Below are 13,057 nucleotides of genomic sequence, written 5' to 3' on the forward strand. Positions count from 1 at the left end.
ATGCGTCCATACTGATGATGCGGACCGACGCATGTTCACTTTCATTATCTGAGTCAGATGCCACCAGCAGAAGGTTGATTTTCTTTTTTGGTGGTTCAGGTTCTGTAGTTTCTGCATTGGAGTGTTGTTTTTCTAAGACTTCTGAAAGCATGCTCCATATCGCATCCCTCTCATATTTTGGAACGCAGTTCAGATTCTTAAACCTTTATCTCCTGTAAATGTAAACTAACTTGTTTGTTTTAGCAATTGGCTGAACAAGAAGTAGGATTGAGTAGACTTGTAGGCTCTGAAGTTTTACATTGTTTTGTTTTTGAGTACAGTTATGTAACAAAAAAAGCCACATTTGTAAGTTGCACTTTCACGATAAAGAGATTGCACTACAATACTTGTATGAGGTGAATTGAAAAATACTATTTCTTTTGTTTATCATTTTTGCAGTGCAAATATTTGTAATAAAAATAATATACACTTTGATTTCAATTACAACACAGAATACAATATATATGAAAATGTAGAAAAACATCCAAAATATTTAATAAATTTCAGTTGGTATTCTATTGTTTAACAGTGTGATTAAAACTGTGATTAATGACGATTAATGTTTTTAATCGCAATTACTTTTTTTGAGTTAGTTGCGTGAGTTAATTGCCATTAATCAACAGGCCTAATTTGATCCAAAAAAAAAAATTTCAACATTCACAAATCTAAAAAATTTCCTTTCATTTTAACACTCATCTGTGTCCTCCTGAGCTTCCGTGGTGCCTCATGGGAGTTGTAGTTTGGGTGCCTCATGCACCCATTCTTTTTTATGGGCTGGAGTCCCCAGCCAGACTACATCTCTCAGATATACTGTTGTCTTATGACTCCCATGATCCATCATAGCAGTTCAATCAGGGGAGACTGCAATGCATCATTGTAGAGCTGATCTGAAATGAAGCATTTCAGTTCGACAAACCAAGATGACATGAACCAAAATTAAATATTTCATTTTGATTTTCAAAAGGGTAAATAAAAATTTAGATTTTGCTTAATTTTTTTTAATGGAAATATTTTTGCAGAAACCGCATGTTCCATTTAAAAAACATTTTGTTGGAAAATTTCCAGTCACCACTAAAAACGCCAAAGGCCCCTTATTCATTTCCGTGATGGCCACTTATGAGATTCGAAATCCTTATAGCACAGTCTTCTAGACAATTTACCTTGGGACTTAGGTAAAGATCAATTAAAATGTGTTTTTTTTTCCTCTCAGCTATTTAAGACCCGACCTTACAAATTCTTAGACACTGCCCAAATTACACATGCAATATAACTGAGTCAGTGGGCTTGTTTGCAACATAATTATCCTGAGACAATTACAACACAACTGCAAATTCTGGTGTCTCATCTCTATTCCTTAAGGCAGGGGTAGTCCATTATTTTTTTGTCAAGGTCTAAATTTCTTGGTCAAGGTATAGTCAAGGTCCAGGCTCCAGAGAAAATAATAAGAAAACAATAACAATAATGATAAGTAGTAAATAAAAAGATTTCGAGGTTAATTCAAAAAGCATCTGGTGGTCTGGATTTGGCCCGCAGTCCGCCTAATGACTACCCCTGACTTGGTCTCATCTATATTACAGATTTCAGCTGTGTTGTAAATGGCTGTGAGGATAACTGTACTGTTATCAGGATCTCACAGCTATAATGTGAATAGGCCCTGATTCACATGAGTAGTCTAATTGTCTTCAGTGGGATTGCATGCATGGGCAAGGATTACTTGAGTGAGTAAGGATTGGCAGAGTTGGGTCCTTAGTATTTAGGAAAAGAGCTAAAAGCTCTGTAAGTAATGTGGGCTAAATTCAGACCTGCTCATCTTACTCACATGTTTAAACATTACTCCTGGGAGCGATCCCACTGAAATCAATGGGGCGGCCTGCATGGGAGGATCAAGCAATGAAGCAATGTTAGCCTGATGTAGTTCCTCCAGTGACTTGGTTGAAATCGGTGCAGTTACACGAGGGATGGATTAGATTGTGCATTGATTACATTCACAATTCGTGAATTATTGTTTGCTTCTCTTTTTCCTCATCATTTGATTCATTCATTAGCTGTCAGAAACTGAGGTTGTTTTTGACATGTTGTTTTGCTTTTGCAGTCTATATCAAACTATAAAAGGTGGTTCTGATTTAAATTAGAAACGTTAGACCATTCTGTCACTAATAATTCAGAGGAGATTAGAAGTTGGCATTTTTACATCCTGACACGGTTAACAGCCTAACAATGTACAATACTGAGGATATATGTTTTATTCGGGGAATATGTGATGGCATCATTGATATGCAAAGCCATGAATGACTCATACCATCATCCCAAACTCATGCCAATAAAACCTTTATATCACAAAATACCACTCTGTACTCTGTTTACTGGTAGATCCAATTACTAGTTTTTAACCAGAGCGAGTGAGAGCTTTGTCATCGTCCTTAAAAAGACTTTGGGATGGCAAAATCCTCTTCTGAAGTTAAAAATCAGGCAGTGTTTGGAAAAACATGAGTCTTAGAGAGAAATGGTAACAGTCAGGAATTATATGTCATGATACTGGTCCTCATGCACAGGCCCAGCTCAGATCTATGTTAAATATCCCCTTGTTGTGTAATCATCAGTGAAGCGGCTTCAACAGTCTGCACGCAGAATATATGCAATAAATTTGGCTGCTCACTAGGAGAACCGGAAGCCAAGAATGTTAGAACTTTGCCATCTATTCTCCTTAGTGAATTTCTCAAGGAATCAGGAGCCCTTTTGACATTTTCATTGCCTCAGGAAGGGTTTGGGGCACAATATACAGGAAGATGTGTTGTAACTCCTTTTATCAATAACCTGACAACATTTTACAATAATGGAAAACTCCAAAATTCTTTGGTTATTTTTTATTTTTTTTGTAAAACAGATGAAAAATTAAAACATTTCCCTTTAGCTGTTATGCTGTGGAATAATATTCGCCAGCAAATTACAGAGACTTAATAAGCTTAACAAGCTGTGGGAACCTTATGAAACTTCTGTGTGTGCATTCTTCTGTGTCTGTGGAGGACAATGCACTTCTTGTTTTCTGTTGCTCTGAAAACAAGAACAGAGCCTTTAGGGGTTGTATTGGTTAATACAGTGAACTATTTATTGAAATAAATTACAGTACTTAATCACTACCAGCTAAAGGGTTTATACATTTACAGAAGTCTTGGATGACAGCCAACTGTAAATATTTGAGAACTGATCTGATACCTTTATTCACAGTGAGTAGCACCGTACTCTGAGTGGACCAATTGAGCTCAGTGGGGTGACTCATAGTACAAATCGCTATTCAGTCTTAATACTGGAATCAGATCTGGCTTATGGTATTTGAGAACTTGAGGCTTGATTCTGCAGTGCTTACTTATGCTGAGTAGTATTAACACAAGTAGATCCAATGAACTCAATGAAACTGTTTCTATAAGTACTACCTGATTTAAGAGTTGCACAATCAAGCCATTATAACCCTGATCCTAAACCCATTTGAAGTCAATGGAAAGACTGGTTGACTTCAGTGAACTTTGGATCAGGCCCTTAATGTGTTCATTAACAGTGAAAAGTTTTAAAATTAATTATGCTCCAGAAGGTAGTCAATTGTTTCAAATATACGATTCATCTTAATTCACATACATGTAACATGCATGGCCCCAATTTAGCAAAGCACTTAAGCACATGTTTATCTTTAAGCACCTAAATCCATCCCTTTTCAACAAAACATTTAGGGAGTGATTCTCATTTACACTAAGGGCCTTTTAAGTCCGTGTTAACTGCCAGCATGGAGTATAGGGCCCATAGTGTAGCTCAGAAAACGCTCTTTAAAGTTCAGTTTAAGCACGTTTAAATTCTTTGCTGAATCTTTGAGTCTCAAGTTAGGCTCCCAAAGCCATATTCATGCATCTCTCTCTGTACGCCCTGCAAATTTTGGTTGCAGAACTTTGGAAACCACTCTTCAAAATTTGGCCTTTAAAATATGGATAAAAAAGAATCCATAATAAAGGGATCTGGAGAAGCCCTAGCATGCATTTCCCAAAGCAGCCTGTTATTTGAAGAATTCCCAGCCTCTCTGAAGAAAAGCAGAGGGGAAAGGCTGAACCATCTTGACAACTGTGTGTAACCTGATAGCGTTAGTTTAGGTCATGACCGCATTATTCTTTTCTGTTTTAACAATGGGTCTTTTCATCCCTTTCCATCAAACTCAAGGGCGTTTTCGACAACTGGAAGTCTTGGATCATGTGACTAGTGCCTTCTCCTCTTTGCTGAATGGTGTTAACACCCAGCAACAGAAATCAGAGCAGAGTAATGGGGAAGAAAAGAGCATGACGGACATTGAGAGGAACAAAGCCGAGGCCACACGAGCCAAGCGGAGAAGGCTAGGTCATCTTCTGAGAAAAGCTTCTAGACAAGCAACAGTACTGCAAAGGAGCGCTCGGGCTTCTGGAAGTTCAGAGTCATTCAAGGATAGAGAAGAACAGTCTCCCACCTATGCTGAGATGGACCGGCGCACAGCAATCAGGACAGGCTTTTCTGAAAATAATACCTTGGTGGGTCTGACAGAGGAACATTCTTCCACTGAGGATGATGCACTGACATTATCACAGCTGCCACAGGCTCCAACCGGGAAATCTCAGGTTTATTCATATATACCTATAAAGCAGCCCCAGCTTCCTTCTGCATCGGAGATGGCTGTCAAAGACAGACCAAGGAAAGAGTCCAATTTGCTCTTGACCCACACACTCAGAAGGGTGTCTGGTCTAAAGGGCAAGCCTCCAGATTCATTTGAAATGGAAGAGGTAAGGCAGATTTCAATGTACTGTATAAGGACCATGTGCATGTACAGATGGTAAATACAAGTGTAGATCTGGCTTCTCTGGTCCAGGATGAGAGCTAAAGTATAATGTTTTCAAACATCATATCCCCGCACCAGGGAGAGAAGCCAGACCCCTTTCTCTGTGTGTTATAGACTGTTTAAGATTTTCAATTTAGGTTAAAACTACTGTCAAAAAATTTGGCACAGGTGTTTCACACAAAAAATCAATGGTGTCAACAAGTACTGTAGTATAAAATGCCAACGTGCTTTCCAGCAGTTGTTCTTTAAGCTCTGTGTCCTAAAAACAAGCTCATTCAAAGCAATAGCTTGTCCTCTGATCCACATTCCATGGCATGGCTCTAGTCCCTGATGTTCTGCTGTCAATACATTTTAGGAGCAATGGGCAGCAGATCAGGGTCAGTGTGGTGCAGCATAACCTGGAATGTTTGTCAATCCTAGTCTTATATAAGAACAGTGTGCAGTTGCAACAGTGGGATCAGCTGGAGTGTGTCTGGTCCCATTGCTGCAGAAAGAGGTCCAGAAAGGCTACTGCCCCATACTGGCAATTCTAATAGGATGCACAGAGGAGCAGGCTTATCTTTCCAGCCACCCAAAGACTAAGGATAGGGGAAGGAGACCAACAATTAGGGTCTCCCTGAAGAACCAAGGAAATGGGGAGAGGAAACAGCCAGCAACCCACTACAGACATTTGGAATTTGAGAGAGAGAGAGATGGCATGCGTCCTCCGTAGAAGATGGCAGCAGATTAAGGAAGGTTTCCACTTTCAAGGGTCATCTTGGGGAGGTGGGATTCTGGATCCATGGAGAGGAGGCTCGTTCATCCGAGTCCTGTTTCAAGTTTTTCTTTTGCTACAAGAGTTTTGTCCCAGCCTACATTTACCTATATGTCCTACAGTGGCTAAGAAAAATGCTAAGCTCTGACTGCAAGGCTGGGGTCGTGGTGCTGTCCTCCCCCATCCAAGCTTGCAGAGAAACACATGAAACACTATTGTACCTCTCTGAGGTGGTGTGGTTCAGCACAGTGGATTAAAAGGTCCGAACTAGCTGCATACATTTTGAAGAGCATCTAGCACAATGGAGGCACCAATCCCTATGCGGGAGGTTTGGGTGCTTCTCTAAATACATTCTCTGAGCAAAATCCTGCCCTTCCTTACACCTCATTGCAAGAATTGCGCCCCAGAGTCTGATTTATGCTAATAAAGGCACATTTTCTGAGGGGCATTTGTTTGAGCCAGTTCAGTGGCAAGAGCTTGAATGTATAGTATAGGCGTAGGGGGCTTTTGTGCATTGATAGTTAAATATGGGAGTTGGAGGGTGACCAGGACTAGATCCTGGCTTAAAATACTAAACAGTAATAAAAACAAGAGCCACCAAAAGAAGACTTAACAATATTTCAGTTGGAAATTCTTAATTCTAAAAGGGGAAATACACTTGTAATAATAAATAAGCTGGTTTTGCTTTTGTTTGTTATTTTTGTCTCAGATCCAGAGCTTTGAGGATGAACCTCCAGGGGGAAATCTTCATGACAGCACTTCAGGTAGGTATTAAGAAAAAATTTAGCTTTAAAAAAAATTAATTTTGCTGTGTATTTTTTCTAATTTCTCATCTCTTGCAGAAAGCATTCTCTAGCTGCTCCTACCATCTATGCAGTTTGGATGCACAACTATAAATGTGCCAACCAAATGAGCATTCCGCGTAATAAAATAATGTGACTTGCAAGTACGCACACCAAGTCAAAGGGGCTATATGTGTGTGTGCCTAGAGATCTGCTCATACACAACTCATTGCCAGGCTGGGGCCTGTGTTAAGTGCTTAAAGGGTTAAAGCACAAACTGCTGGACCGACGTAAAGTGGAAGTGTGTCTTGACATCCTGTGGGAGGACCTGAGTTTGAGTCCTGAGTTCTTCCTGCTAGAGAGATGGATGGGAAGTACTGGAGAAGCAGGCTGTTCAGTCTCCAGAACAGGGAATGTCTAGCAGGGTTCCTCCCTCTAGTTGTATTCAAAGCAGCAGTGACAAACTCCAGAGCAAGGGAGAGTCATTATGTGATTGAGCTTGAGAGTGGCAAGGAACAGACAGCAAGGAATAAAGGGAGAAATCCTGGTGGGCCTTACCATATCATAATAGAATGATATTGATGATTTAAATGCAAATCCATATTTAGTCACATAAATAAGTGGCCTGATATCCATAGATGCAAATCATCCGTACATCCCATTGATTTACCCAAGAGTTGACATCTCCAAGGGTGACATCTTGGTGGCAGTGTAGTCAATAGCACAAGTCCCGTTGACTGCAGTGAGGCCAGGAGTTCACCTCAAGTGCATAAGCTTCACTTAGTAAATGCTAGAGCTGATCAAACTATTTGCAGTGAATAATTTATCCGACAGCCTTTCTTTCTTTCTGTTTCCAAATGATCTGTGAGCAGGTTTTTGTTTGAATGGTGTGTTAGTTATACGTAATCGTTCAATAAACACTGTATGTGGGTGTATTTCAGCTTACGGATTGTTCATTTTGGTCCTGTCTTTGGCTTTTCACGATGGGCCTGATCCAAAGCCCATTGATATCAATGGAAAGACTCTCAAGGGTATGTCGACACTGCAATAAAACACCCGCAATGGCCCGTGTCAGCTGACCAAAGCTTGTGGGGCTAAAAAATTGCAGTGTAGACATTCAGGTTCAGGATGGAGCCTGGACTCTGGGACTCTCCAATGACCAGCCTGAGTCTAAATGTCTAACCGCTAATTAAACAACCCCGCAGGCCAAGGCCTCTGAGCCCTAGTCAGCTGACACAGGCCAGCAACAGGTGTTTTTATTGCAGTGTATACATACTCTCATTGACTTCACTGAGCTTTGGATAAGGTCCTCCTGTTTGCTATTCATGGTGTATTAATCACCTCAGTTACATGGTATTGTTTTGTTTCTGCTTCCTGAATCACAACTGAAACTTTATAAATAGAGACATGCTCCCACACCAATGCACAAATAATCTGCATACTGGTATTCACACAAAGAACAGTCATTCCCCAACATTTGTGCAAAGAAAACCTCATTTGCACAAGTATTCACAGAGAGTGACCACAGCCAAACCAATTCAGGATTTGCTAAAATGCTCACAAATAGAGTTTCTTACTATTTGTCCAGCTCCAGTGAATTACTGTACCATGTAATGACAAATAGTATTAATTTCTGCAGATCACATAATTATACTCTTCTCACTAGGTACCCTGCATTCTGGCCTAAAACACAGAAATAAGCATGGTCTTAGTCGAGATTTCATGGTACAGTATGTAGAATGTGATTACTTTGCCTATACTGACAGCAGTGCTTTGTCATCCAGTTAAATGGCCAACCAATATCATATAAGTAAATAGTACAAGTATTGTACTAAGGAGGGGTCGGCAACCTTTCAGAAGCGGTGTGCCGAGTCTTCATTTATTCACTCTAATTTAAGGTTTCGTGTGCCAGTAATACATTTTAACATTTTTTAGAAGGTCTCTTTCTATAAGTCTATAATATATAACTAAACTATTGTTGTATGTAAAGTAAATAAGGCTTTTAAAATGTTTAAGAAGCTTCATTTAAAATTAAATTAAAATGCAGAGCCCCCCAGACTGGTGGCCAGGACCCAGGCAGTGTGAGTGCCACTGAAAATCAGCTCGTGTGCCGCCTTCAGCACGCATGCCATAGGTTGCCTACACCTGTACTAATGTCTGTGACACAAGGTGTAGTTCCAAAATGTTATTTCAGCATGTGATTTAAATTCTGGTTTTTCTCTGTTGTTATGGTATTATTGATACTTGTCTTAATTTCAAAGAAGACAATGTAGGGCCAGATCCTCTAATGTATTTAGGTACCTAACTCAGAACTGTGGATTCCACTGGGGGCAAAGTACCTAGAACATTGTACCACTGAATCTAAGTCCCTTTTGTGGATCTAACCTTAAGGCCCCAATTCAGCAAAGCACTTAAGTACATGCTTAACTTAAATTGAATAGTGATGAACTTAAACATGTATTTAAAGTTAAGTATGTCCTTAAGTGCATTCCAGGACAGGGATAGACTTAGGCACATGGTTAAAGCCACATGCTGAAGTGCTTTTCCAAATAGGAACCTAATTATGGAAAACATTAGCCCCAAAAGTGAATGTTAATGTAGACTGTAATCTCTCTGGGGGCAGGGACTGTCTGTTACTGTGTTTGTACAGTAACTAGCACAATGGGACCTCTTTCTCAGTTGGCCAGCAGGATCTATTGTAAGAAATGTAAGTTACAAGCATCTGAAAATAGGGATGGAATGGAAGCTGTTCCACTCCATTACCTCTGGATGTAGTGCTAGGTGCTGAAGAAGTAGGGCTAACTAGCAACAGAGTATTTTCCATAAATGGAGCATATTAGAAATGGGTGATTTATTGAAGTACTTGCCCTAAATGGTCTTTTCCCTTGGTTCTGTAGCCTGGCCTCAATTTTAGTCCAATTGCTTAATTTTCTACACTCCCTAGGAAAGCCAATTCCCTGTCTGCTGCGCGCCTTCTTTATATTTCTCCATAATGTAGATTTTGGCTGCTTAAATGCAGCAGGCTTTATGATAAGGCTTTTTTTCTTCTTCTTTTCTCTTCTGGCAGAATGCTGAGACTTAATTTTAAAAGACACTCAAACCCCCAAACATCCCTGAATGCCTTACAAGGAAAACAGTGTTTTCTAGCTCTGTTTTAAAAAAAAAAAATACAATTTTTTATTAGGCAATTTTATCATTGTTATAAATAAGTAATTGTACTGGGGAGAAGGGATAATCCTTATTTAATTAAATTCATCTATACTCCCAGGTTGGCAGCAACCAGACATATGTGAGACTAATACCCACAGCCTGCCTGTATGCATGTGCAATTAAAAATTCGCTCTACAGTAGCACTGGCAGTTTAGTGTTGCTTTTGGCATTTACAAATTCTTTTATTTTGTGACTTTTTTTTTTTTTACCATACACATATGCTGGAGCAGATGTTGCTTATTTGTTGTTTATTCAAATCTGTAGGCTCTGGCAGCTAACTCCATTGTTCTGTAATGAAGCTTTATTCACTGTCCTGTATTAGGACCCAGCAAATTCATGACAGGCAGAGTTAGCTCCCAGCAGGAAGCTATAGTTATTGCTCTTACTTATTGGCTGTTTATATTCTAAAGCTCACAGTTGAGAGAGCTGGCTGGGCAGTGCAAGGGACTGGTGCTGTTGTGTTCTGAGGGAAATAACTCCACTGTATCTTTGCCCTGATGAGGTGCAGGCTTGCATGTAAACTCATCTGTTGCAGGGATTTCATATTCGATACTTGACAATAGAGCTGTTCTCGCTCTCTACCCCCCATCGTTCTTTCCGTTTTCAATTAGCCTTTGTAAAGTACTGGGTTTAACTAGAGGATGTTTCGGTGTTGTTCATGCCCGTTAACTCAGCACGTGTCTGAAGATTCATTTGCAACAACGTCTATTATGGATGCAAGGGAACTGAGGTTTATTTTTGTACAATATTGTATTCGTTCACTCCCACTTCTTTCTTCTTTACTCCTCAATGCCTTTCCCCATTAGGGGAGCCACACTATTGCTATGCAAGGATTCCAATGTGGTATTGACCAAAGAAGGACCTGCTGATCTCTGAAGGTTGTGTGCCAACATAAAGGCATTAGCCTGCTGGAAAACCTCTTTGTAGCCCAAGAGGCAATCAATCAGAGAAGTAACCACCTCCATCTGGCACACTGTGACATGGAAACTCACTATTAGAGCATTCGTGATTCATCTTGTCCCAAGTAATGGTGCCAGGGATCAAACTATACTCCGTCTTCACAGCAGCTGGGAACATTCTAGCTTCCCAGCATGCTAAGCTAACACATTAGCTCCTGTGACTTATCAAGTAGCAATTCTTTTAATTATCACACCTTCACTCCTCCTACCCACCAACTCCACATACAGTGTGGCACCATGGGAATATTTCCAGAATGCAATCAGTATTTTTCTTAATTGACTGCGTTCCAACAGTGTGAATCCTGTTTATTCTTCATTGTAACGTGCATGGCATTGATTGCTCCATGCCACCACGAGTACAGGAAAGGAATCCACATTTATTTCCGTGTTTCTTCTAGCATTAGGATATTCCTGTTGCCTCTCATCATTTTTAATGTTTAGCAAAATAGTAACAACATAGAGCCAGCTACCATAAGAAAGATTCCTTCTCGCCAGCGGAAGGGGGTAACAAGGTAATTCACAGTCCTGGTTACCACTAGAACTGTCACACTGTAACCATTTACACTGTGGTCCTTAATTGTCCCCACTTGCTGAACAGTCCTGACAGGTCACTTTAGTGTAATAATGACCTCCAACAAATGGGGTGAGAGAGAGGGAAATTAGAGCATTGCTGGTGGAAATCCAGTGATGGATCTTGTTGCCTGTGACCTAAAGGGGGCTGATTTTCCACTCTGCTACATGGGGTTTACATTGGTGTAATTCCCTTAACTTCAGTGGAATTATATCTGCGTAAGTATGGGGTAATGGGGTGACTTGGTCCCAAATATTTTCTATACTACTGTTACTTTGCTATAGCTGCTGTGGGAGATAGGTGGGTTTTCCTGTCGTCTGTGATGACCGCTGTGGAAATGCTGAACAGTGGAACTCTTCTGGGTGGCTTCTTTCTGCTCTGAGGAACTTAAGTTCTTCACAGACAAGTCCCGACCGATTCAGAACAACCTCTGTGGAGCTAAGGTCAAAGTGGATACTGGGTCAAGGAACAAGGATTTACTGTGCTGTCCCACCCTCCAAATGAGTCTTATGCAGTATTCTAGTTAGAGGTTTTTAAGCTATTGTAAGCTATTGTGATTTGGACCTAATCCCTCCCTCAGAGAGGGAAAGCTGCAGGGAAGTTGCAAACAAATTGTGGTCAAACATACTTAAAAAAATGGACACCAATATTGTTACTTATCTGTACAGTGGTAATGCCTATGAGCCCCATTCATGTCCTGAGCCTTTTCTTTCTGGCTGAGATCACTGAGAAGGCCATGATGGGTCTAATCCAAAATCTGATATTCTGAAGTCCTTAAATCCCCTTCTAGTCAGGCTTCTGGCTGGACTATAGCATGGAAACAGAGCTAATAGCATTGGCTGGTGAACTTCACGTCAAGACATCCATGCTGACCTTTCAGAGGTTTTTGATACCATTTAGCAGAGAGTGTTACTGGACCTGGCAGGGAAGGGGGGAATTTTCATTCTATTTGGGGTGATTCTATAGGATGGTGTCGAGTGACTCCTCCTCCTTCATCAGGGCACTCGGCTGTTGAATCCCACAGGAGTTCAGTCCTGTCATTTCTTTTTATTCATGTCTCTATGCAGTTGCCACTTGGGGAGATTGTGAAATAATATCTGCAATGTCATCTGTATGCTGATGACACTTAGCTCTACATCTCATTTTCATTAGAACCAGACATAGCCATCACCAGGCTCTCCTGAAGTTTGGCAGAGATTGGAAGATGGATTAAAGCCAATTGGCTGAAGCTCAATCACTAATAAGATGGAGGTGATGCAGGCTGGCAAGGAAAAATACTGGGAGGACCTGGCAAAGTCTGAAGCTGTTCCATCAATTGAAGGAGGATAAAAGACCATTGCCAAAGTGGGCTGTAATCTCAGGGTTTAGCTAGATTAATCACTTCTCTTAGACTCCCAAATTGTATCAATGGCTAGAAATAATTCTGATCATGCATCACTAACTAAAATATTATGCCCTTTCCTCTAAAAGGCAGATCTCACATTGCTCATTCACACCTTCATTATTCCTAGACTTGCCATGCAGTCTGTTTATGACTAAGCAAGAAAGCCATTCAGAAGCTCTGACTAGTGCAGAAAGCAGCTGCCTACCCTCTGAGTGAGATCCGTTGTCAGAGCATATCACACCTGTGCCCTGGATTATTCCCAGTGAAAATGTGTGAAATTCAAAGTGTTGGGCAGTATCATCACACCTAAAATGACCCCAACCCCTGATACCTTAAAGATAATACTCTCGTGCTCTCACTCTGACCCAATTGCCTTTAGGGTGTGGCTGCTGGAGCCAAAGATGAGGTATTCTCAGTAAAGAACCCCCACCTCTGAAGTTTGCAGAACTCAGTTCTGGCCTTTCTAGTAAGTTGCAACATTTTGTTCACTAGAGATTGTTGAGAAATATTTT

The 13,057-nt window shown here is 40.6% G+C and overlaps 1 protein-coding gene across 1 annotated transcript in view; it reads left to right on the forward strand.

Moving 5' to 3' along the window:
- ITPRID1 (ITPR interacting domain containing 1) overlaps positions 1-13,057 on the forward strand; it is a 64,376-nt gene that overhangs the window by 18,057 nt on the left and 33,262 nt on the right. Inside the window, exons 8-9 of the mRNA XM_024197569.3 lie at positions 4,240-4,829; positions 6,349-6,403. Coding sequence (XP_024053337.2) covers positions 4,240-4,829; positions 6,349-6,403 — 645 coding nt within the window. The remainder of the gene's footprint in view (positions 1-4,239; positions 4,830-6,348; positions 6,404-13,057) is intronic.

Source organism: Terrapene carolina, unplaced genomic scaffold (genome assembly GCF_002925995.2).
Source record: "Terrapene carolina triunguis isolate 2854851 unplaced genomic scaffold, T_m_triunguis-2.0 Scaffold33715, whole genome shotgun sequence".
NCBI classification, from domain to species: domain Eukaryota; kingdom Metazoa; phylum Chordata; order Testudines; family Emydidae; genus Terrapene; species Terrapene triunguis.